The sequence below is a fragment of the Schistocerca americana genome, chromosome 2 (assembly GCF_021461395.2).
Source record: "Schistocerca americana isolate TAMUIC-IGC-003095 chromosome 2, iqSchAmer2.1, whole genome shotgun sequence".
NCBI classification, from domain to species: domain Eukaryota; kingdom Metazoa; phylum Arthropoda; class Insecta; order Orthoptera; family Acrididae; genus Schistocerca; species Schistocerca americana.
This window is the reverse complement of record NC_060120.1, coordinates 1,115,695,844-1,115,723,577: the sequence shown is the minus strand read 5'-3', so window position 1 is coordinate 1,115,723,577 and position 27,734 is coordinate 1,115,695,844. Positions and strand designations below refer to the sequence as shown.

At 43.4% G+C, this 27,734-nt stretch overlaps 1 protein-coding gene across 3 annotated transcripts in view; it reads right to left on the bottom strand.

Annotated features, from left to right (window-relative positions):
* LOC124596530 overlaps nt 1–27,734 on the bottom strand; it is a 108,449-nt gene that overhangs the window by 59,102 nt on the left and 21,613 nt on the right. For all 3 annotated transcript variants that reach the window (XM_047135700.1, XM_047135701.1, XM_047135702.1), the window contains exons 4-5: nt 22,583–22,932; nt 4,992–5,109 (exon numbers count right to left, since the gene is read on the bottom strand). In XM_047135700.1, coding sequence (XP_046991656.1) covers nt 4,992–5,109; nt 22,583–22,932 — 468 coding nt within the window. The remainder of the gene's footprint in view (nt 1–4,991; nt 5,110–22,582; nt 22,933–27,734) is intronic.

Sequence of the window (27,734 nt, the reverse complement as noted above, 5' to 3'; positions counted from 1 at the left end):
GCAGAGACTAAGGGATGGCAGGAAAAGCACCAAGCGATAGCCTAAAGGCCACTGATTGAATCTGTTCATAACAAAACTCATGTGAGGGACAACCGTTTAATAAAACAGAGGACCAGACAGATGGACATTAATTCTGCAGTGACCACCCAGACATGGCAGGCATGCCAAAAGAAGATATGAAGGCCTGTGCCACATGATTAGCAGATTCAGAGCAATCAATGTAAAAAACAATGTCACCCTCAACTCCTGTGCCTGAGAGGTTAGCCGACAGCATTAATGCACTGCTTCCTGGACTCAGGTAGGCGCGCCGGCCCTGGATTGACGCCCTGCAGATTAACGAAGAGGAGCGGTGTGCCGGCCAGCCTGGATGTGGTTTTTATGCAGTTTTCCACATCCCCTAGGTGAATACCGGGCTGGTCCCCACATTCAGCCTCAGTTACACAACTCGCAGACATTTGACACACGTTTGCACTATTTCACGATTTACACTAGATGCAGACAGTTGAGGTACACTGATTCCATCCCAGGAGGTATGGGGTGGCAGCACGAAGACATCCGGCCACCCCTTCAAACTAACCATGCCAAATCCTATTGCAACAACACTGACCCTGCTGGAATTGTGGGACAAAGGCATAAGCGAAAGAAGAAGGAACATCCTAAACTCCTCTAAGAGCATTCAAAACAAACAACGGAACAGCACTGGAGAGATGGAGACTTTCGAGCCCCAGCAGAGATCCATCTGAATCTGTGATGAGGAACTGATCATAGGGTTGTGGAGACGAGGGGGGGGGGGGGGGGGTGAGGAAGTGGTTTGGTAGGAAGAGAACGTGGGGATGAGGACTAGGAGGAGAGATGGAAAGCAAGGTGGAAAGAAGGGAGATGGAGCCCAACCCATAACCCCACTCAAGGACAGGCAGTAGGTGGTTGACAGCTCAAAGCTGCAAAAGAATAGGAAAGGCGAGCAGCAGAAGAGCGGATAGTGAGGGCACAGGAAACTAGGAACTGGGACTGCCAAATCTAAAGTGGAGGGATCCCAGAGTCCCCCAGAAGATTATAGACAGGACTAGTGTGAAATGCACTGGTGGCTAAATGGACACCATGATGGTGAACTGGGTCCAAGAGGAGCGGCATGGAAGAGGTAGCTGATCCATAAACTTGACAGCAACAGCCCAGGTGAGACAGAATTAATGCCCGGTAATGACGGAGAAGGATAGAATGATCCACATCCCAAGAGGAAGCTAAGGGCACTGAATTTACACAAACAGCCAATCTTCGGATAACAGATATGGGGTAACCAAGTAAGCTTGTTGTCAAAAAGAAGAACCAAGAAAAAGAACTGAGGGACCAAGGTCAGGTGTTGGGCATCGAGGTAGAGCTCCAAATAGCTCCACATCAGGGTAGACTGTAGTACAGCAGCAAAAATGCACCACCCTCGACTTAAGGGGAGAGAACTGAAAACCGTGCAAAAAGTGTCGACATGGAAGCATTTTGGATGGCATCCTGGAGATGTCGTTCTGCAGGGGCCACCAAGTGGGAGCTAGCCCAAATACACACATCATTCCCAATTGAGAGGGAAAATTGCCTCTGAGCCTAATACAGTTAAACATCTGGAGGGGATATTGATACTGTGAATGATTGAGGTGTTGAAGCAATTTGTTATGGATGGAATCAGAGCCAGGAGCTGAATCGCTGGAAGAAGAGAGGGCCAGAAGAAACTCCTACTCAGTAAGAGGTTCACTGTAGGATCCCGCCTGACATGGGTGAAACATAAGCAGGTAGGTTCAGCTCACTGTTTCTGGGGGGTGGAAGGCAGCTGGATAGGGGCCTGAAGCTGATGCCACCAGGTGTTCTGCAACATCTGGTGGATCTGTACAAATGCCAACTGGAGGCAAGGCCTGGAACGGAAGGCCGCTGCTGACAATTTTGGAGGGAGTGGAGTGTAGCCCACACCCGAGGAATGGACACAACAAACTAGAGAGGAGACAAAGCATTGTCAACACAACCATTTGCCATGTCTGATTAAGTTAACAGGCTTTGGCGTGAAGATGTTAAATGGTAATAAGACCGGCAGAGAACAGGTGCCGCTTCAGATGTTATTAGGCACGATGACAACAATCACATGTAGCAGTGGCAATGGCCATGCTCCATCACGGAACTGGAAGATGGCGAAAGGGGCCCATCAAGTGGGCAATGGCAAGGCTGGCAGTGCGGATTATTTTAGCACACCGATCACTAATGACTTCCCAACCTGACAAAGAAGGTGGAAACATGACCTGGGAGGTATATAGAGGACAATCAACATGATGGAAAGCCCAGCAGGTTAACCTTGTCTGGAAGAGGCAGGAAGGGAACATGAGAAATCAACAGGAAGTGGTTACTATCACAGAGGTCATGGTGTGGCGCCTAGTGTACAGAAGGAAAAAAGGTGAGGGGAAGAGAGTGAAAGATCAGTAGCAGAAAAAGTGTCATATGTAGCATTAAAATGGGTAGGGGAACTATCACTAAGAAGGAACAGGTCATAGGCTGCAAGAAATTGATCAATTAAGAGCCCCCAACTAGATGAAGAGGCACTGCCCTACAAAAGGTGATAGGCATTAAACTCTCCAAGGAGTAGGAAGGGAAGTGGGAGTCTCTGAAGGGGACAGTTAGGGGAGCAGATGTAGGGGGGAGACAGAGACTGCTAACTGTGACGGCAGAGTCTATGTAGACGCAAACAGCAATTGCTTCCAATGGGGTATGAAGTGGGATCTGTGTACTAATAATATCCATAGGGAGCAAGGTGCAGACATCACTGGAAGTGCTAGAAGGGTGACCCAGTTCCAACAAAGCACAGAAATCACGAAGGGTCTGTGAATAAGCATCAGTGAAATGACATTCCTGGAGAAAGACAAGCTATTGAGTGAAAGGCAATAAAGGATTGCAACACTGGGAGCTGATGGTAGTATCCATTACAGTTCCACTGAATGACAATGGAGCAGATATCCGAATGGCAGGCGAAAGGGATGGAGCCAGTCACACTGCTGGGTCACCATCCATTACCAAAGACGGCGCGGTGATATCCATAAATGTCAGACTCAGGTTGTGAGGGGGGAGACGGCACCTCCAGGGGCACTGGGACTTGTCCAAGGACTTACGTTTTTCCTCCTCCTCTTTCATATGCTGAGGAGGGTGGGGCATGTTGGGGGAGCAGGTTTCTGCACAATCCAGAACCTAAAGAGGGGAAGCGACCTTGGGGCACACAGACTGTGTGTCCCCTGGCTGTGGTATGCTAGCAGGCTTCCAGCCTGAGAGACACTGGGAGGGGAGAGGGGACCCAGGAGGGGGACCCATCACTGGCAGGCACTGAAGGAGGAGGGCACATCTACAGCCAGGGAGGGGGAGCGCCACCCTGAAGGGAAGGGATGGGAATCGCAGGAGGAGAGGAGAGGGTGAGGGGAGTGTTATAAGGAAGAGGGAGGAGTGGGAAAGGACATAACCAGAGGCAAAAGTAGAAGTCATCACCAACGTTGAAGTCGCTCAAATTTCTGATGAGCCTCAATGTAAGATAAATGATCCAGGGACTTCTACTCTTGCATCTTCTTTTCTTTCTTATAAGCCGGGCAATACGGTGAGCACAGATGGTCAGGACAACTTAAAAACACTGGTGACCTAACACAGGGGCTCCCCAAATGGAATGGGTGTCCACAGTCACCACATACGGATTCCGCCATACAGCAGGAAAACACTGGTGTGAAACGCAAGCACCGAAAGCAACTAATGGGTGTTTGGAAATACGGCTTCACATCACATTGATACATCTTGACCTTCTCTGGGAGGGTATCTCCCTTGGAAGCGAGAATAAAGGTGTCAGTATCAGTGCGGTTGTCCTTACGACCTTTCGGCAAATGCCGAACATAATGAACGCCCCGTCGTTCCAGATTGGCCCCTAGTTCCTCATCACTTTGAAGGCAGTCCATAATGAAAATGACTCCCTGGATCATATTCAAAGACTAGTGAATTGTAATGAACACCAGAATGTCGCCAAGATGATCAAAAGCAGGAAGAGCTGCAGATTTGGCAGCAGTAGTTTTGATCAACAGAGAACTGAACCACATCCTACTGAGAGACTTCTCTTCGCCAAACTTGTCTGATATTTTGAACAAAATATAACGAGCTTGTGCTGGGGTGTCCCCATCCTTCCTAGTACAGACAAGATACTGGGGAAAGTGTTTCACCCCAAGCCTGCAAGTCTGGCCATCCTCCCAGGAAGTAGCCAGGAAAGTGAAGGCCACATGAGAATGGAGCTTTGTATGCTTACTGCAAAAAACGTCCACCCTGATACCACCAACTCCATTCAGGGGCTCTCCCCATGGGCACAACCCAGCCACCGCAAGGGCCATCTGGCACAGCAGCCATTTCCAGAGTTCCGTTGCTCTGCAATGACAAGTAACCATTCCTAGCCACACATGTGGGTGAGGGGAATGGGGGGCAACAGCCAGGTATCAGAAGTGTGATTCCTGTGTTGTCAAGAGGCTCAGCCAGATGGGTGCCTAACAACCTCTACACGTGCTGGTGACCTAGCGGGTGGAGAGGGGCTATGGCAGGGAGGGAACGAGGGAGGGAGCGACACCAGAGAGGGAGTTCTTCCCCAAATAGCTCACACTACAGACAAAAAATTTAGAAATGGAGGTCAAACCCCACAGGGGACCAGAAACATCAAAAAGGAAGGAAGGAAGAGGAAGCCAGGTGGATAGCTAGGTCAACATAAGCAAGAACACCGAGAGAGTAGGAGGAGGGGGCAGTGGGAAGGAGTGAGGATGGGAAGGGAGGGGCACAGGGAAGGAAAAGTAGCCCAGGAAGGAAGACTGAGCTACAATAGTTTGGAGACCCATGCACAAATTCATGAAAGAACCAGGAGGAGGGCAGCAGTAACAACTACAAAAAGCTACATCCCTATGGAAGCATTCTAACCAGTAGCATACAATATTACAATATCAGTACATAACACTCACCTCCTCTGTTTCCTTTGCTATGGTGGTCATAGAGTTACGATAGATATCAGGGCAGGATGACGCTCTCAACCGATACTTGTGTATTTTCAACATGGCACCTCTGTACATTACAGAATTCCTGCAACAATCAACAAGGAAAATGAGAATTTCATTGTTGCACAACTAATTTAATTTCTCAAATATTCATTTATATGCTCAAACCAATAAAAAATAATTAACTTTTATTTAGCAGTATCTCAAATTATCATTTCCAAATCTCCTATCACTTAAGCCACCTTATAAATTGAAATTCACAAAGAAAAGGAAATCATGCCACTATGTAAACAATGCTCCCATTTGATCTGTCTTTAAAAATGACCTGTATGAGTAGCACTGTTTGCAAAATGGAATGCCCCAAATCTTCCTATCATTTACAACGTGAAAAGAGAAAGAAGAGAGAGCTGCTGCCACTACTGGAAGTGTTTTATTTCCTGGCTTGGCACTTGCAAGTAAGGAGGGGAGGGTGTGGGTACCTCTGCATGGCACTAGCCATTATGGAGGGCAAAGTGCATGTGATATGTGGAGTGTTACTGCCTTGTTATCAGCACTGTGGACATCTATGAGAAATTTCACTTCAAGGCTTTGTTAAAAATGGTAGTTAATATTAATTCCTTCGCAGCTCTGGCCTTTAATTTCTGCTAAGTGTTTTGTACACTACTGTGACATCATATGCCTGACTTTTTGAACTTTCCTCTGAAGCTAGACCAAAGTCATTGTGGAGGCGACACCAAGATGTTTGATTACGCTTCGTATACCGCTAAATCTCACGGAAAAGCATCTTGGAAAGGCAATAAGATTTTTTTAAAAGAAATGTGTTGGTAAAGAAGTGATAGAAACTGAAGTAACCATATCACTAATTTTATTAAATTCTACAAGTGGCAATGCAGATCAGTGTAACCTTGAAACAGAAATACACACTAAAAGTATGCCTTCATTCAAAGGGAATGAACATCCAGTGGTGACAGTGCATTCCATACCTGCACTGACCCATTATTACTATGATGCCTGGAATCAATCTGCATATTTCACTGTTATCTGTGTTACATGTTTGTCTTCAAGAAGCGATGGGGAACTTTGGAGCACATATTCCGTACTTTAACTGTTGTGGTGATCTCACTGAAGGCTGGTAAAATGGCAAAGCAACACTTCATCTTTTTCATACACCAAGCTCTGCATCTGTTTTGTGGGAGCATATCTTCTTTTCATAGATTCTTTGCCAGGTCTTAAAAATTCTGAGCCATCAGATATATTTCAAACTTATCCTGACAACTTAGTAGAATAACTTATTCCATCTGATAAAACTACTGTATTTCAACTGTTAGCTTGAGAAATTTTCCACCACTGTAAGGCATTTCACAGAATCTTAAAAGACAAGTTTGTGGATATATCACTGCAATTTCCAGTCTATAATATCCTTAAGGCTCCATCACTAGTACATTAGAGGTTTTCCTCTACTCAGTTTCAAAACCTGATTAAATGTATATGCGCTAGTTCTTAAAATGTGTGTACGTTAGACTACATTCATTGTTAACTCTGACACAGTAAATGATTAAAGTCAGTCTGCAACTAAAATTATTGTCGGATTGCTTTCACTGCATGTTCACAGTTAACTGCATCAATATTTCACACTTTTGCAGTAGTTCTGAGAAAAAAAATAATGCTGAGATTATAGAAATCTTGTGTTTATTTGTCTATACTCCTTACTACTTTGAAAAGAACATAATGGGTAAAATTTGAGATAGTTCTCCACAAATATACAATTATCTTTCAAGATGTGATACAACAGTCTCCTCGCAAATCAATGTACGTAGTGACATGAAAGCACTAACAAAGTGCAGGTAGTTTCAAGTGTGGAAGCCATGAGAAAGATGTTCTAATTCACACTTTCCATAGCAAACACCTAGATCATGTTGGCACATAGAAGTTTGCTTAATGAAGTTTTGCAAGGCTGACTAACAGTGAAATAAAAAAAATCAAACTGGGTTGAAAACATTACAAGATGGAGCATTCACTTGTTAGCATTCTACTGCATTTCATTAAGTCTCCAACTAAGTTCCTATTCATTCCAAACAACTGCTGCCATATTTCAGCAGCAAACTGCATCTTTTCTGTCCACGGAAAGATGAGCCCCAAAACCAGATGGTCTTAAATTTCATCAATTGACTCTTCTAAATACAAATTAAATATCAGTGGTAACACAGAAACCCTGCCTCATACTTTAACTGATTTTGGTCTCTTATCATTCCATCAGTGCTAATTAATCCAATCTCCTTCACATAAGGAGATGGGAGTATACTTACAGCCTTACAGTAGATACCCCACTGCCTACGAATGGAAGATATTTTACTTTGTTCAATATAATCGCCTTCTCTAAACCAATAATGTACTGTACATTTTCTTGTTTTTTCTAAGTCTGTTCTGTCACTACGCCCAGTATTTTTGTATCTCCTACTTCTCATGGAACTACACTGCAGCTCTCCATACAATCATTTTTGCATCCATTCATTGGATAGAATTGTGTTTGAGAATTAACACTTGTTATACGCACTAGACATATTATGTGGTAGGTATCTATCCACTTAAGCTTTCTTTGAAAGTGTAACAGTTACATTCTTTTCAGAATCACATTCTGTTTACACACACGCGCGCGCACACACACACACACACACACACAGACACACACACACACACACACACACACACACCTGTGTCAGCTGGACACACAATGCCACAACTGCAGACTGAGATGTGGAACAAGTTGAGGTGGGGGCTGTCGGGTGGGGTGGGGTGGACTGAGGGAAAAGGTGGGAGGCAGTGAGAGGGTAATGCAACAGGGACATGTGGCAAGTGCAAGGGCGAAGCCTGTGATGCACTGATGTTGAGGCCACTGGGAAGGGCTGCACAATGAAGGAGACCAGGAGATGTGGACTGGGAGGGGATGATGGGACAGAGGAAGGGGAAACTAATGGATGCAGGTTGTGGGGACCTGAGACAGAGGCCTGAAGGGTTGTGACAGTGAAGGATATACTGCAAGAATAAATCACATCTGTGTAGTTCATTAAAGCTTGTTGTGGTGGAGAGAAGAATCCAGGTGACCTGGGCTATGAAGCAACCACTTAAGTCTAGCATGTTATGATCAAGCTGTATGTTGTGCAGTCATGTAGTCAACTTTGTTCTTGGCCTGTTTGGCAGTTTACCATTCATCCTAGTCAACACCTGTTTGGTTGGGATACCAACATGAAAAGCTGTGCAGAGATTTCCAAGAGTTGCTATACGACATGGCTGCTTTCACATGTGTCCTGACCTCCAATAGGACAGGATAAGACTGTTACAGAACTGGAGCACGCAGTTTTGGGTGCCTGAACTGGACAGGTCTTGCACGTGGGTCTTCAACAGATATCTGATCCCCGTGGCAAAGGGTTGGGTGCAGAAGTGGCATAGAGATGGACTAGGATGTTGTGCATGTTGGGTATGTAACAAAACACCACTTTAGGAGAAGTGGGAAGGATCTTGGGAAGATAGGGTTCAGTAGTTCCAGCCGAGTGTCATACTGTGTGACGATGATGTGCGAGAATATGGCATGGGAAATCCGTTTGCCGAGTGGGTTTATGGGGTAGTGCTTGTCTGTGAACATCCGCTTGAGGCCTTCGGTGTACTGGACAAGGGAGTTCTTGTCACTGCAAATACACTGTCCATGGAAGGGATTTCTTTCATATGGCAGCTGTCAAGATGCAGGAACTGTTGGTGCTTGGCGGGTTTACCGTATTTACTCGAATCTAAGCCACACCTGAAAAATGAGACTCGAAATCAAGGAAAAAAAATTTTTCCCGAATCTAAGCCGCACCTGAAATTTGAGACTCGAAATTCAAGGGGAGAGAAAAGTTTTAGGCCGCACCTCCAAATCTAAACAAAGTTGGTCCATTGTAATATGAGACACAATTTAGGTCGAATGAATGACGATACAGTAGTTTGGTTTGAGTCGTAAGCTTAGCAGTTTAGCTTTATCAGGTAGCCATTGCTATGCGTCAGGCGCTCCGTCCGTATTTATACGGGTACCCTTCCTTTTTCACGTGCTTCGTTTGATTTGAATTGATTGCTTATTTTTCTTTGATCTGATAAGTGCCGTTTTCTTTGTTATAGGCGTTTACGTCACTCTAAGCTGAAAATTCATTACTGTACTGGGTCATGCATTGTTTGTTGCATTCTGATGAGTGTTTACAACCTGTCACCGCTCGCGGCATCGCTTGCTTTTGTGCGTGCTACCGCTGCTTACAATAAAAAAAAAAGAAGAGAGGAATCGCTTCATTGGCGAAACAATGGCAAGAGACTGCTATTTGTTGTTACTTACACTGATGCTTTCTTTGATAATGATCAACAAGAACCAAATAATAGACTGCGTATGATAGAAGATGTTCTGAACGAGAGTTTAGCGAAAATTTTTCTTTGTTTGAAAATCTCTGCAGACGCCTCTTTAGTACGTTACATTCTGCACAGAAATTAGAGTCATCTTAGATTTAAAAATCTAGTCAATTGCCGTGCTTCATTTCTGACTGTATCAGTATTAGGCATAAGAATAATACGAATATATACAGGACACGATATGTATATTCTTCCGCATTTGCTGTTGTCTCACTCTAGTTTCGTAGTTTATTAGGCAGACAGGATTCAAATGAGATAGCAGCAAACACGAAAGAATACATGGCAAAATGTTTATATTCATATTATTCTTATGGTTAAGAGAATACTGCATGTGATTCACAATTCATAAAAGTTCCTATTAGCAACCATCTCTTCTCACAGGTAGGAAAAAATTCAGAACATAGAGTTGGCCATATTGACAAACATCCAAAACAGTCTTGCCCGTTGGATTTTCGTAGTACATTGAAATGCTGCTACTTTCGAAGATGAACAATACGGAATTTGTATTTACTTCATTGGATAATGTATGAAAATGCAGTGGTCAAAACTCGGGGCGGAGAAAAAAATTTCGTCTTCCATTTTTTTTTTTTTTTTTTTTTTTTTTTTTTTTTTTTTTTTACTGACGCAGAGGTTTTGGTGCCAGTATTTATCTTTGTGCCTGCAAAGCATGCCAGTGTAGCGCTACATATATTCGACAGCAGAAGTTAGTTGTGGTGGCACCTACCAACATTTTTAAGAACTTCCGCTTACTTTGCACTCGATTCTAAGCTGCAGGCAGTTTTTTGGATTACAAAAACTGGAAAAAAAAGTGCGGCTCAGATTCGAGTAAATACGGTAATGTGGACAGAGGTGTGGTTGGAGCCATCACAACTCCTGGAGGTTGACACCTCGACTTGAGGAGGACCTGGTGAAACAGATGGGAGAGTACATGTTGGGGTTGCGAAGGAAGGAGGATAGTGTGTCTTGCTTTTCAATCTAAATCATGAAGATATCATCACTGAACTTCAACCAGACCAGGATTTGGAGTTTTGGAAGGCTAGGAAGGTTCCCTCTAGATGGCCCACAAATAGATTGACCAAGGAGGGTGTCATGCAGGTGCCCATGACTGCGCCAGATTTGTTTATATACCTTCACTTCAAAGAAGTAGTAGTTTTGGGTCAGGCTACAGTTTGTATGAGGGGATTTGAAACCTGAAGCACAATAAGAGAGGGGAGTGTTCGGTAGCAGCAAGGCTACAGGCATGAGGGATGTTGGTGAATAGAAATGTGACTACTACTACTACTACTGCAGTGACGAGGTGGGATACTGGAGATACAGCGGTAGGGATGGTGGGGAGTTGGTGAAGGATGTGGTTAATACCTCTAATGTGGGTAGATAGGGTTTGGGGAACTGGTTGGAGGTGTTGGTCAACAAGAGCTAAAATTCTAGAGGAGCACAATAACCAGCTACAGTGGGGCATCAAGTAGTGTTGGTCTGCACATTTGGCAGCAACTAGAAGGTGAGTGTGTAGGATGTCATCAGGGCAAGTAGGTAAGAGGTTCTGGGATGGGCTGAAGTATTTCAGTAGGGATGGAATCATTATGGTAGAACTTTTATTTGAAGGAGTCAAGACAGTTGGCAGAAGCCTTCTGTCATGCTCATCAAGACAGTTGTGGAGCCTTTGTCTGCAAAGGAGCATTATTAGGCCAGGATCTGTTGAGAGGTTGTGTATGGTTGTCCTTTTGTCTGCTGAAAGGTTTTTGTTCTTTGGAATGGACTTGGGGAAGGATGACGACACCAAGTTGGATGTAAGGAGTTTCTGGAAGGTGATTACGGCATGGTTAGATGGAAATATTAAAGTTGGATGGTGATATGAACTGTGTGAGGCTTCACGTTAGCTTTGGAGGAGTTGGTGGCAGGCGTTTCCACTGGACAGAATGGCAGAAGGAAAGTGGGTCTTTGACAAGTCCATCATGGTTATACTTCCGTGTGGATCTGAAAGTGAAGCCTATGGAGAGGACTGAGAATTATGTGGGATTGAGGTTTTTGGTGGAAAGATTAACAACAGTGCTTTGTGGGTCTGACTGGGTTCTGGATTTTTTGGAGTGTCGAGAGGGAGTTTTGGCGGATGTGGTAAACTGGAAAAGGTCAGCTAAGCAAGATCTGTATCCTATGAGTGGTGGAGCAGAATGTCAACAGGTTGGAAAATTTATGGGAATGGCATCTGGAAGGGTTTCAAATGGCTCTATGCACTATGGAACTTAACATCTGAGGTCATCAGTCACCTAGACTTAGAACTACTTAAACCTATCTACCCTAAGGACATCACACACATCCATGTCCGAGGCAGGATTTGAACCTGTGACGGTAGCAGCAGTTCCAGACTGAAGCGCCTAGAACCGCTCGGTCACAGCGGCCAGTGTAAGGGTTTCCATTTTGGAGACTTTGTGTATGTAGTGAGGAAGTGATTCTGAAGTGTCAGGTTTGCGAGTGACTGGCGATGACTTAATTTTATCAGAGACAGCAAAGGACCTTAAAGTGCAGCTGAACAGAATGGACAGTGTCTTGAAAGGAGGATATAAGATGAACATCAACAAAAGCAAAAGTAGAATAATTGAATGTAGTCTAATTAAATTGGGTGATGCTGAGGGAATTAAATTAGGAAACAAGAAACAAAGTAGTAGATAAGTGTTGCTATTTGTGCAGCAAAATAACTGATGATGGGCTATGTAGAGAGGATATCAAAGGTACACTACCAATGGCAAGGAAAGTGTTTCTGAAGAAGAGAAATTTGTTAACATCATGCTGGAAGTCTTTCCTGAAAGTATTTCTGTGGTGGCCTTGTATGGAAGTGAAACGTGGGTGAAAAGCAGCTTGGACACGAGGAGTACAGAAGCTTTTCAAATGTGGTGCTACAGAAGAATGCTGAAGATTAGGTGGGTTGCTCACGTAACTAACAAGGAGGAACTGAACAAAATTGGGGAGACAAGAAATTTGTGGCACAACCAGACTAGAAGAAGGGATCATCGGTTGATAGGATACATTCCGAGGCATCTAGGGATCACAATTTAGTGTTGAAGGGGAGAGAGAGAGTGTGTGTGTGTGTGTGTGTGTGTGGGGGGGGGGGGGGGGGGCGCCTGCCTTAGAGACTTAGAGAGAGCAAGAGAGAAATAAAGTAAAGTAGATTCAGAATTATGTAAATTGCAGTAGTTGTTCGCAGACAATGAGGCCCAGATAGGATCTAGTAGTCATGGAGAGCTGCATCAAACCAGGCTGAAGACCACAACAAGGGACAGGCAAAATCTGAAAGGCGAATATTGTCGTGAAAGGGGGGGGGGGGGGGGGGGGAGGATTCCATGACTGATCTGTTCTCCCACCTGCTTCACATGGTCCTCCTCAACCCAACATGCCAGCTTCCTAGATCCTGACAACCTCTCTGATGGCTCTATCCACATATGTGCACTGTGTTTCGTTGTTGTAAATGGTGCATTTCCAAATGCAATTCAAGTTATATTTTGGTTTTTTCTCCACACTAAAAAATTCCTCCCTTACAGTCTGGTGACCCATGCATGGTTTTTCTGCCGTGGCAAGAGCTCCGTTGCCCAGTGTGCTGAAGGCCTCACAAAGGCCTTCATAGAGGCATTGAACCCTAAACCTAGCACCCTGTGTCACATCCTCACAGACCCCTAATGCTCCCACTATCCCAAGTATCAGCTACTAAGGAGTTCAACCCCCCCCCCCCCCCCCATCCTCCCCCCAAAAGTCACCAAGTGTCCCCCTCGATTGGAACAATGAGCCATACTGTTCGTCAGCACTTTGATTATCTGTAGTGTCGCGGAATAGTAAAGACTTGGAAAAGTGGAATATTGTCAAAGTTTCGTTGCCTATGCCGAGAGCCAGAGGCAGTAAGTTAGCTAAGAGGATTGCACATATATCGGAATGTATTGTCACGCAGGAGGGCAATGGCCTGGTTACACACAGCAGGCGAGAGAGAATCTCTTAGCATGCGGGTTCGTGTTAGACGGAGACTTTCGTAGAGTGCAAGACAGAGGTATAGCGTCAGCTGTACTGCATTTCACAACTTCGCGTAAGTCTACCGCAACAACACGTAACTCTGTCGCAAGAACACCTAAGGGGCAAATACAACAGATGAATCAGCAGTATAAGTGGAATGAGTGCGGTCATTACAAACGAGCATGACGTCAGGACGTTGCTCGTGCTTCCTTTAAATACGCCAGCTTTGATAGCAACAAGGCACTCGCACTCACAGTTAGATGTTTACTGGGTCGCTGCGTAGCGCTCAGCTCGGTGATCGACATGTTAATCTTTATTAAGGAGATGCAGTAAGGGCGGCCCATCCAGCAGCAGACGTGTGGGGACAGTACCAGCTCTGGTCCTCTCTGCTGCCGCTGTCAATCATCAACCCAGGATTAGCAGACATCGCGGCAGACTCGCTCGCCGCCAATGCTGACCATATGAGTGAGCTGTCGTCAAGATCATGCGGGGCCTAGGCCCTGTGCATCTGCCGTCACAACCGGGTGAGCCGACGATGTTGGGGGACTGCAGCACGTTTCGCCCGTCCACCATGGGCGAGCCACCAGGAGGAGCAAGGAAGAAGACGGGGTGGGATAGAGTACACTCCGCACTACGAGAACACTTCTAGTGCCGACAGTGCCAGGGACTCCAACCCGGAGCCTCTACGCGCAGCAGCCTGCTGTCTGCCGCGAGCCGGCCGGCCAGTCGGGCGCCGCCAGCCATGCGCGGCCGAAGTAAGGACATTCCTCCGCTACGTCACAGCACACGGCGCTGCGCTAGCAAGACTGCGCGGCCTGGATCTGGTGTCATCGCTACGACTCACCGAGGACTCGGGGAAGGTCATTGATATCACCAAGCCACATTTTACTCGGCAGGAATAAAGGTGTTATGAATTAATAATGTTTCTTTGGCGTTTCTGACGCTTCTACAGCCATTTCCTAGCATCCTGACAACTGGAGAGGTCACCGCTCGGCCATCCAGTCCACTGTAGGCGACCGGGACCACCAGGGCGCCTACATATCTGTCATCACACCACGAAATGAGAGACATCTTACCAGAGACCCTTCCACTCCTTCTGAAGTGGTGTTTTGTCGTCCACCCAACCTACACAACATCCTAGTCCATTCCTAAACCACTCTGATCCACAACCCCTTTCAATAGGGATCACATCCCAGTGAAAGACTGATGCAGGACCTGCCCAATCCACCCACTCATCACAACCCACTGCCATCCTTTAATAGGCTTATCCTGTCCTACTGGAGGCCAGGACACTTGTAAAAGCAGACATGTTGTATACCAACTCTGTGTCATCACTGCACAGCTTTTATGTCTGTAAGACAACCAAACAGCTACGCATCGGGATAAATCCACACTGCCAAACTGTGGCCAAGAACAAAGCTGACCATCTGGTTGCACACACAACATGCAGCTGAGCATAACATGCTGAATTTCAGTGGCTGCTTCACAACCCAGGCCATTTGGAGTCCTCCCTCCGCCACTATCTTTCCTGAGCTACACGGGTGGGAATTACCTTGGCAACGTATCCTTTGCTCCCACAACATTTCTTGGCCTCTACCTTCAGTAATTAACAAAAAATGGAAAAGAAAAATCAGATTTTTTCCAGAGTTCCCTGTTCAAAATACACTTTTTCCGTGTTAAGAGACAGTATACTTTCCCTTGGAATTTTATCAACCCTATGAATGGCTACGGTTTTATACAGCGGCATAGAACTTTCCAGCACTGTAGAAAACAAAACCCTGCAAAAATATGATCTTGGAAGATCTTTGATGTTCAGCAACATGTATGCTGCATATTTTTGTATTACAATATGCTGCATATTTCGGTATTATGAAAGTATAAATTTGATTCCAGAGATTGTGATGCCCTTTTGTAAGCCAATCATAGCTCATGTCACGTGATCCTCTCTGCCAATGACAGCAGATATTCAGAGCATATGACATGTGATTTATTTAGCCTCAGCCAATAGCAACATCACTGTTAAGTAACATGAACACACAAATATGAAAAGTTAATGATTTAAATCAATGTACACAATGTACCTAACAAGAAATGCTAAGCTTTCACATGTATTTTTATGTGTTGCACTTTAACCCTTTGAGTACTGCAGATGTGATATGCCGTGGCACTCCACCTTGCCGCGGGGCCTGTGGACGTTGTTTGCTGCTGAAATGGGCTTTCCCATGGGCCCTGCAGACGGCATTCGCCACGCAGCCTGGCCAGTACTTGAGTCCTATGACGGCTTATACCGCAGTCGGTTCCACTGGCTGTGGGCCTGCTGATGTCAGTAGCCGCTCAGGGCTACATGCCGGCCCATCGCAAGTTATTTTGTCCCGTGCACTCCCTGGGATGGATTTACCCTATTTGTTGTTCTGTGCCACTGTCCCTGCTATATGAGAAACACTCTGCTACGGATTCCGCAGTTGCTATTCGACATTCGTGCTAGCGGATTCATGTGATCTTCTGCATTCTTCTTCTGTGGTGTCGTTTAGCTATCTGCCATTTCATCAGGATTTTTAGAGTGCTGTCACTTTTGAGTTCCATAGACAAATGGCACATCAGCGTCGTTGCACTGACGAACAGATACTGGAGATACTGACAGGGAGTGACAGGGAGTGTAGCATCTTCAATGAATGTAGTGACAATGAAGATTCATCAGAAGAATCTCGTAGTAATAAACCTCCACATACGAGTGGCGTCTGAGTGATGGCACCACCGGCGCGTATCGAGCCCATGTTTAGTTAGTACCATCTTTGGAAAGACAACACCAAGTTTCAGCCATATTGGTCTATTTCTTTGTATTTGGTGTTCGTGTGAATCAAGGAAGTCGAGTCAGTGTCAAAAAATGGACGAAAAAGAATATCGTGTGGTGATTAAACATTACTTTATGAAAGGCAAATGCCTCAGGAGACTAAAGAGAAGCTTGATAAACATTGCAGTGACTCTGCACCTTCGATTAGAACAGTTTATAAGTTGTTCCAAAATTTTAGGAATGGCCATATGGGCCCATGTGATGCTGAACGTTCTGGGCACCCAGTGGAGGTTATGACTCGAGAAATCATTGATAAAATCCATGATATGAAGATGGATGACAGAAGAGTTAAGGTGCGTGAGATTGCCAGTGCAGTGGGCATCTCAAATGAAAGGGTACATAATATTTTGCATACACATTTGGACATGAGAAAGCTATCCCCAAGATGGGTTCCACGATTGCTCACACTTGACCAAAAACGGAATCGTGTGACTTGTTTCAAGGATGATTTGCAGCTGCTCAGGAAGAATCCACAGGACTTTAAGCATAGTTTCGTCACTGTGGATGAAACATGGATATATTACTATACTCAGAAGAAACAACTGTCTAAACAATGGGTTACCAAGGGAGATTCTGCACCAGAAAAGGTGAAGACCATACAGGTGCATATTATTCAGTGTTATTGGACCATCTGAAAACCGAGCTGCAAGAAAAACGCCAGCGATTGGACCGCAAAAAAGTCCTTTTCCATCACAATGCACCAGCACACACCTCAGCAGTTGTGGTCGCAATTATTGGAAAGAGGATTGCAACTCGTTTCACATCCCCCCTATTCTTCAGACTTAGCTCCCTCTGACTACTATTTGCTCCCCAATTTGAAGAAATGGCTGGCAGGACATAGATTTTATTCAAACGAGGAGGTGACTGCAGCAACTAATAGCTATTTTCCAGACTTTAACAATTCCTATTATTCGGAAGGGATCAACAAATTAGAACAGCGCTGGACAAAGTGCAAAAGTCTAAAAGGAGACTATGTCAAAAAATAAAAAAGGTTTACCCCACACACGTACGTAGTTTTTATTTTTGCACGGACTTTTCAAATGCCCCTCGTACTTCACCTAGCAGAGCTCGCCAGGACAGTTCTTCTTTAGAGTCTGAAAGTGAAGACAAATCAACCCGTAAAAGGCCACTCCACAGTGAGAATGAGAAGTCTGATGGGCACAAACGTGATTTCAGTCCAGTACTTCATGCATCTGATGACTCATCTTCAGGACATAAATGCCAGCTAGCGCCTGATTCAAGCGTTCTATCCTTTTTCATGCTATTTCTATCAAAATATCTGTTGATATTTGTAGCACTTTAAACGAAGCGATTTTTCACTTTCACCATGGCAAATTCGTCTGAATCTGTTCATTCTTGGCTATCCACCTGGAAAGATACAGGTTTTGAGGAAATGTATAGCTTCATTGGTATTTGACTTCTCATGGCTCGTGTTAAAAAGTTGAGAATAAAGGAATACTGGTCCAGAGATGAACTTCTGAGTACTCCAATTTTTGGCGAAGTTATGTCTCGTGACTGTTTTATGTTACTTTTGAGAATGTTGCATTTTAGTGACAACTCGGTCAATCATGGAGATGACAGTTTGTTTAAAATTAGGAAAATAACTGATACAGTTCGTGTGGTGTTCCACAGTGCATTTAATCCATATAAAAAACTCATGTCAATGAAAGTCTATTACTGTTCAAAGGTCTCATCTTTTTAAACAATGCATTCCTTCAAAACGAAGTAGATTTGGAATCAAAACATCCGTGCTCTGTGACTGTAGAACTGGATACATCTTTGATTTCATTGTATTCACAGGCACAACAACAGAAATTGAAGTCCACAATTTGGAGAATTCTGGCGATATTGTGGCAACACTAATGAAGCAATACCTTGAACGTGGACTTACCCTGTATGTCGACAATTGGTATACAAGACCAGCCTTGTTCCTCTGGCTTCACAATCAGAACAGCAGCATGCGGTACTGTACGTAAGAACAAGCACAACTTTCCAAAGCTACAAAAGAAACAAACGAGGAGTAGTTGAGCTTATGTCAACTGACGCAATGCTTGCCATCAAGTGGTGCGACAAGAGAAGTGTTCAAGCTGATTACCTGCAACACTACAGAAATGCGTGACACGGGAAGGACAGACAGGATGACTGGCGAAAAAGTAATGAAGCTGCAATGTGTTGTTGATTACAATGCAAATATGGGAGCAGTAGACCACTACGATATCCTATTAAACTCTGTTGCATCTGTGTGTAAATCTGTTAAATGGTAAAAAAAGTTCCCCCCGCAGGTACACAAATTAGGCGGTCCCAAGGGCAGGCTTGACACAGCCAGCCGCACACGTCAGTGCAGCACTCAATGGGTTAAAATGTATCACACGAATGTGCCACGAAATTTAAAATGATAACATAAATGTCTGGTCTTCTGGGATGGAAATTCTTCTAAGTGGGTGGTCCTCAAAGTATTAAGTCTTAAATGAGAGTCAAATGCTCTGTGATATAAAAAATTCATCGCAAATTCTCATACATAACATAATTCATGTTGTGTAAAAGGAGATTCACTTTACAGTAATGCTTCTCAAACCATCATTTACAATATTTCCCTGTGACCTGTTAGAAATAGGTTCATTTCAGCAGTTGCCAGAGAGCACAAAAAAAAAAACAGGCGTTGCTGTGCGTGCACAGCTACGATGAGGGAGGAAGCATATATGTTTATGAGTATAAAGCAGTAAGAGATCTTACATTATGTCTAAAAGAAACAGGACACAAAATGCACAATTTGGTTTTCAGTGCTCAGTCGTATGTGCAGATTCCCAATGAAGTACACCCCAACCAGATATTAAGTTTTTCATTGCGGTTTTCAGGATGTAAATTTTCTTGGAGTAGAAGTACTTTATCGTCTCATGTTTGGTTCTTTATTATGGCATAATGCTACACATGCAAGAACATGAAAGCATGCATTTGAAATTCAGCCAACAGTTGACACAAGCCAGTATTGTTGAATGAAACACTTCGTTTCAAATAAATTAATTGCCTCAGTGAGAAAGATTAATAACAGCCAAATTTCTTTAGCAACAAACATAAATAACTTCATTGTTTTGCAAGGCGATTAGTGCCAGAAACGTGGAAATAAAATAAAATCAGAAAACTGAACTAATAACATATTTTAACCTTCCATAATTATGTGAATGTATTTTAATTCACTTGATAGCTCCCAGCCACAAAAATCTATTTTGTTTTCATTTGACGTGAGACCTGTAAAAAAAGAGGAAACAGCAAAATCACTAAATGTAAGCATGGATCACATGGAGACTAACAGACTTACCACCCCCCCCCCCCCCAAACAACTACTCAAGACTGCTCTGCGCATATACAAATCTGGCAGCTTGGGCACACCATAAAATGTTTTCCTGTTAGCATCCAGCTACTTGCTGCTACTACCAATACAGCTAACAGCAACACTTCAAGCAGCCAGAAGCAGAAGAAGGTGCTGCTCATACATGACTCTACAGCACAAGCACATAAGCCCGCTGGCAACTGCTCAAATGAACCTAATGTAAACAGTTGTGTCATCACACTCATTGGAAGCCATTTGTTGTTATGAAGTATCGCACAGTCTTCATCCTAAAGCCTTTGACATTTTTTGCTGTTAGCACACACTAGTGTGTGCACTGTGTTTCGTTGTTGTAAATGGTGCATTTCCATTGCAATTCAAGTTATATTTTGGTTTTTTCTCATTTATGTTTACTGCTGCAGTATTATTCTGCAGTAGTGGGATACAGTAATATTCTTTGCTAGAGTACCAGTTCTTACCAGTCAAAATTACAAAAAAAATTGACTGAAGACTGAAACAGTGAAAAACTCCCAGAATTCCATAAAATTACCAGGTTTTTCCCAGTTTTCTCCTAGATGAAAAAGTTCCTGGGTTTTTCCCAGATTTTCCAGTCATCCCAGGGCATATACAACCTGTCCACTGTCCCCCACCATTCACCCAACAGTTTCCCCTTCCTCCATCCTTCCAACCCCTCCTAGTTCGTGCCCCTGGTCACCTTCATTGTGTGCCCCCTCCTGATTTCAACATCTATGCATCAAATGCCTAGCCTATGGCACCTTGGCACCTGTCCCTCCCACATTCCTACCAGCCAACTAGCTACCTCCCCCAGAGCCACTAGCTACCCACCCAAACCCCTCTTCCTGCCTTCTACACCTCCCCCTCTCTACCCACCCCACCTAGCACAACCCTCCCTAACCCTACATTATTTCATGTATCTGCAGTCCTGGCATTGTGCATCCAGTCGACACGATGTAGGGGACTGTGTGTATGTAAGTACGTGTGCGTGTGCGAGTGCGAGTGCATGCGTACGCGCTCTCTCTCTCTCTCTCTCTCTCTCTCTCTCTCTCTCTCTCTCTCTCTATCTCTTCGTGTGTACTCTTACTCTAGCTCAAGAAAGGATTTACTCTGCAAGCTCTGATGTATTCTTTGTTTTGTATATCTAAGGCAGTACTTCTGCTTTTTGGTGAGTGGTCTTTATGCCTTAAAGTATTTAAATTCTACCAAAACTTACCAGTCAATAATTCTTCCTTTGTCCTATGGCCTGATGCCCATAAGAGTTGCATATTATTTTAGCAAACTTTTTCTATCGAGAATTTCTTCTGGTCAACTCTAAAGTTTACCCCAGTGTTTCTTCTATTTCCACTACCCAATTATCTTAAACGTTTTTTCATCATTATGCTCCTTATTCTGTGATCCCTGTGGTTATTATTAAATAGCCTATGTGAAGCATCTACAGTTCCATGCTTTAATGTAAGTACTTATCTTTGACAACTATTTGCCATCAGCTCTTCTCTAGAATGTCTATATATACAGCTAATTTCATTTCTGGGTGACTTCTTCCCGTTCACTTTCAACATTTTTACTTTTTCATTACATATTAAATCTAGTATCTCAACTATTATTCGTAATGTTTTTTTGAATACTAGTACCTTTACTGCTGCATTTTTAACAAATTTAAGGCTATTCCATCAGATCTTTAAACATATTTTGTTAGGTCAATGATATTATCACGAGTTTCTTCAATGTCCCTATCATCCACACCCTTGGTTGGTATGTACACATTTGTTTTGCTGTTGTCTTCAGTTGAGAGACTGGTCTGATGTAGCTCTCCATGCTACTCTATCCTGTGCAAGCTTCATCTCCAAGTACCTACTGCAACCTACATCCTTCTGAATCTGCAAAGTGTATTCATCTCTTTAGTCTCCCTCTACAATGTTTACCCTCCACTCTGCCCTCCAGTACTAAATTGGTGATCCCTTGATGCCTCAGAATATGTCCTATCAACCTATCCCTTCCAGTCAAGCTGTCCCACGAAGTCCTCTTCTCCCCAATTCTGTTCAGTACCTCCTCATTAGTTATGTGATCTACCCATCCGATCTTCAGCATTCTTCTGTAGCACCACATTTCAAAAGCTTCTACGCTCTTCTTGTATAAACTATTTATCATCCATGTTTCACTTCCATACAAATACTTTCAGAAACGACTTCCTGAACTTAAATCTATACTCGATGTAAACAAATTTCTCTTCTTCAGAAACGCTTTCCTTGCAATTGGCAGTCTACATTTTATATCGTCTCTACTTTGACCATTATCAGTTATTTTGCACCCCAGATAGCAAAACTCATTTACTACTTTAAGTCTCTCATTTCCTGATACAATTCCCTCAGCATCACCTGATTTAATTCGACTACATTCCATTATCCTAATTTTGCTTTTGTGATGTTCATCTTATATCCTCCTTCCAAGACTCTGTCCATTCCGTTCAACTGCTCTTCCGGGTCCTTTGCTGACTCTGACAGAATTACAATGGCATTGGCAAACTTCAAAGTTTTTATTTCTTCTCCATGGATTTTAATCCCTATTACAAATTTTTCTTTTGTTTCCTTTACTGCTTGCTCAATATATAGATTGAATAACATCGGGGATAGGCTACAACCCTGTCTCACTCCCTTCCCAATCACTGTTTGCCATCTCGACTCGTATAGCTGCCATCTGGTTTCTGTACAGATCGTAGATCGCCATTCACTCCCAGTAAGAGAAATGCATGTATTCAGGAAACATAATGTGGTTCCCCATTTGCCTATTCTCCTCCACGCAAAATTCACATACTTCTGATACAACTAATACGGATATAACATTACAGAATTTAAACACACACACACACACACACACACACACACACACACACACACCTGCATTCATATACAACAAGAAAACATATCTGTGCAATCATACACTTATCACCTGTGCATACGGATGCCTTTCAGGTAGTTTGAAGGCCCTGTAGCCAGTGGAATTATATTCATTGGCTGTGTCACTCCTCCATTAGGCAGCAGTGGTGATGTAGCCTGCTGAGTACGTTTTTCTGCATCGTTTCCTTCGTACTCGCAAGCTGGAATTGATTCTTCTTTCTTGGGAATGTGCACCTCCATTGACACTGGGATACGGTGAGAAACTGAGTGTGATGTTACAGGAAGCTTGTTGATACCTTTATCTGACATACTTCTGCACGAAAGTAGGCTTGGATAATTTTCCATTATTACACTGAACACCCTCCTCTTAGTGCAGAGTGATTCCAGCACTTCCAGTGGAACCTGTAAAACGGTTAACTGTGTTATTTATGATTACTTTAATTCCTGAACTGTAAAACTATGTAGCAACAGAACAAGATTGGCTGCGCAATTATTTATGGCTACAACAGTTTCAGATAGTGACAAGTCATGTTTTCAAAAAAGATACAGATGTAAAAAATATTTTAACAAATCATTAAATATGAGATGTACCTCATAAATAGTGCACATAAAACTTTGCAGCTAACAAGCTCACAATTAAGTTCTACAGTTTTCATTATCTACTTTATGTAGCTGCTAACATGATTAAAATATTTATCTACTGATATATCTGACACACAAGCATCCTTCAGCAGGAAATGTGCACAGGAATATAATATTACCGTACAAATACACTGTGTTATATAAGTCAAACAGGCAACTGGAAGCTATTCAATTCCTTCACAAGGCAGCAAATTCTCAAGTACCAGACATTTTCTGTTTCCTGTCATTCAATGGATTATAATGGAACAAACACTGTGGCACATACAACAAACTTCTGCAATTCCAATGTTGTTGAATCAGTGGTAATACAACTGCCAGAAAACTTGTATTCATCAAAATTATGACTACCACCTGCACACAACCTAGAATGCCGTCACTGGGAAACTTCACGTTCCACATCACTAATGTTTTGCTGTGATTCTGCAGAATCTGATTCACCTGATATTGATAAGGAGAACTTTCCCCAAGTACACTCCTGCAGTGATTTAGAAGTACCCAACACACGTACCAGTAGGGTCTTAATAGAGGAACTTAACAATACTTTATCAGTGACCAGAAGACTGTGCTGAAATATGATAGGCAATTTCTGATATCCAGCAATTCTCTTGTAATTTAATAACAGCAGATGCATCAGAGAAAATTTGTAGGTAATTTTGTCAAGTGTTTACATGGGTCACCCTACAATAACATTTCACCTATGGAGAGAGCAGCCACCCTTGACTTATGAGCAGATGTGGATACCACATACTCAAAGCAGATAAAGTTAACATTTTGATCAAGCCACGGGAGGTTGGTTGGTTGATTAAAGGGAGCACACTACTAGGTCATCAGTCCCTTTTTCCTTGAACAGAGAGGTCAACGTGTCTCAACATCAGAGATGGCCTACTGCGCAAAACCAATGAGAAGAAAACCCCAAGGTCTACCAAAGGTCAACAAAGGCTAGGTAAGGGGGGAAAAAAATGAGGAAAGGGGGGATACAGGAAGAAAGGCGGCAAGGTGTCCTATCTAGGGAGCAGCCGGAAGCCCTCGAAAGCAGACTGCGATGAGAGAACATACATCACCCACCACTTACGAGAGGTACAGCACTCAGAAATTGCCTAGGAAAGACTAGCAACACAAACAGGGCAAGAGAAGCACAGAAAGACATGAGACGAACAAATTGAACAGATCATGCGAGAGGAGGGAAGGAAGAGCAGAAGTGCAGGTAGGGTGATGGCTGGGGTAGATCACTAAGCCCAGACAGCCACAGCGTGGTCTAGGCAGAGGAGGCAACAGAGTTTTCTGCCAATTAATAAGATGTAAAAGTAAGTCAGCTGCTGAGGCATCATCTCCTATCACCAGGGGTAGTGGGTAAGGGAGATCTAGAGTCTGCCGCAGGGCGACTATGTTGGGAAAGACCAGCAAAATGTGGACCACCATCAAATGAGAACCACCACAACAGTGGGGTGGGTCCTCATGATGGAGGAGATGACGAGTAATCAAAGTGTGGCCAATGCTGAGCCAGCAAAGGACAGTCTTCCCAAGATGCCTGCTTGCGGGACCTCCACAGATTCGTAGTCTCCTTTATCGCCCGTAGTTAGTTTGGTGAAGTCGAAATGAGCCATTCCAGTTTCTAAAACTTGATGGCGTAATACCGATTGGAGGTCTGTTTACAGAATACTGACCTCAAGAGTCGGCATACTGGTAGCCAATTTTGCTATCAGTGAGTTTATTCCCCAGGATCCAAACGTGGCCCAGGTAACAGACACAGGTCACTGATATCCACATTGTTCAAGGGCACATAGGGAATCCTAAATTAGCATGACCAAGGGATGGTGGTGGTAAAACCAGTTGAGAGCTTGAAAACTGTTCAAGGAGTTGCAGAAGATGAGAAAGGACTCACCGGTGCACAAATGGATACGCTCAAAAGCACAAGAGATGGCTACCAACCCAACAGGGAAAATACTACAGCCACTGTATCTGGCAAGGAGCACAATTCAGCACAAGCAAAGACTACATGACCAACAACCATCAAGCTATCAGTATAGACTACTTCTGAACCCTGGGATGGAAAAAACTGCTGGTGGAGGGCCTCGGGCTGAACCAAGTCTTTCGGACCTTGTGATAGATCAATACAAAGCTGTGGCCGAAGGAGGTCTATACAGTATTATTATGTGACATTATGAAACACTAACACTTTTCACTCCTAACACTATTAAAGGAGGTAACCAAGAGAATGAGACCACAGAAATTAGTTCCACTTAGGTTGTACAAACTGACCATGATTCACATGGAATTCATGTCTATATGACCTATTCAGAGCACTACTGGAGCATTACACACACACAACCTGTATCTATCGGACATGTAGTCTGTAACTGAAAACATGTCATGATCATCTCTCCGTCGGCAAAAGATTCCAGAATAGTCCTCCATTTGGATCTCTAGGAGGGGGTTGCCAAGGGAAAGCCGACTATGAGAAAAATATTCTACACCCAACAAAAGGATAACATTCTAAGAGTTGGTGTATGGAACATCAGAAGCTTGGTTGTGGTACGGAAGCTAGAAAATCTGAAAAGCGAAATGCAGAAGCTCAATCTGGGTATAGTAGAGGTCAGTGAAGTGAAATGGAAAGAAGACAAGGTTTTCTGGTCAAATGAGTATAGGGTAATATTAACACCAGCAGACAATAGTATAATGGGAGTAAGATTCGTTATGAATAGGAAGATTGGGCAGAAGAGTATTACTGTGAACAGTTCAGTGATAGGGTTACTGTGTTATCAGAATCAACAGTAAACTAACACCGACAACAATAGTTCAGATATAGGTGCTGACATCACAAACTGAAGATGAGACAGAGAAAGTATAAGAGGATATTGAAAGGGTAATACAGTACATAAATGGAGATGAAAATCTAATAGTCATGGGAGACTGGAATGCAGTTGTAGGGGAAGGAATAGAAGAAGAAGTCTATAGGAGAATATGGGCTTGGGACAAGGAATGAGAGAGGAGAAAGACTAATCGAGTTCTGTAATAAATTTCAGCTAGTAATAGCAAATACTCTGTTCAAGAATCACAAGAAGAGAAGGAATACTTGGAAAAGGCTGAGTGATACACGAAGATTGCAGTTACATTACAACATGGTCAGATAGATTCCAAAATCAGATACTGGATTGTAAGGTGTCCACAGGAGCAGATACAGACTCAAATCACTATGCAGTAGTGATTAAGATTAGGCTCAAGTATAAGAGATTAGAAAGGAACAATCAATATGCAAAGAAGTACTAAGGAATGACTATATACACTTAAGTTCTCTAAGGCTACAGATACAGCAATAAGGAGTCACTCAGTAGGCAGTACAGTTGAAGAGGAATCAACATCTATAAAAGGGGCAATCACAGAAGTTGGAAAGACGATCACAGAGGGTAACTGCAAAGAAACCATGGGTAACATAAGAAATACTTCAGTTGATCAATGAAAGAAGAAAGTACAAAAATGTTCAGGGAAATTCAGGAATACAGAAATACAAGTCGCTGATTAATGAAGTACAGGAAAGCTAAGGTGAAATGGCTGCATGAAAAATGTGAAGAAATCAAAAAAGAAATCATTGTCAGAAGGACTGATTCAGTAAATAGGAAAGTTAAAACAACATTAGGTGAAATTAAAAGCAAGGGGGTAACATTACGAATGCAATGGGAATTCCACTGTTAAATGTGGAGGAGAGAGCGGACGGGTGGAAAGAGTACATTGGACGACTATGAGGAGGAAGATTTGTCTGATATGACAGAAGAAGAAACGAAAGTCTATTTAGAAGAGATGGGAGATTCACTATTAGAATCAGAATTTGCGAGTGCTTTGGAGGACTTAAGATCAAGTAACGCAGAAAGGATAGGTAACATTCCACCAGAATTTCAAGAATCATTGGGGGGAAGTGGCAACGAAATGACTATTCACATTGGTGTGTAGAATGTATGCGTCTGGCGAAATACTATCTGACTGACGGAAAAATATCATCCACACAATTCTGAAGACTGCAAGAGCTGACAAGTGAGAGAATTATCGAACAATCAGCGTAACAGCTCACGCATTGCTAACAAGAATAAGCTGAATAGAAAGAACAGTCTAATGAGTACAGAATATGGGCAGTGTAAATCGAAGAAACACTAAAGTAATGAGAAGTAGCAGAAATGACAACAGCGAGAAACTTAACGTCAGGACTGATGGTCATGAAGTAGATGAAGTTAAAGAATTCAGCTACCTAGGCAGAAAACTAACCAATGACGGACGGAGCAAGGAGGACATCAAAAGCAGACTAGCACTGGCAAAAAGAGCTTTCCTCCCCAAGAGTCAACTAGTATGAAACATAGCTCTTAATTTCTGGAAGAAATGTATGAGAATGTACGTTTGGAGCATAGTATTGTATGGTAGTGAAACACTGACTGTGAGAAAACCAGAGCTGAATAGAATTGGAGCCTCAGATGTGGTGTGGACTTGGGTTGCAACTGCTACTATTGAGATGAAAAGGTTGGCACAGGAGAGGAATTCGGGACGGGCCGCACCAAACCAGTCAGAAGATTGATGAC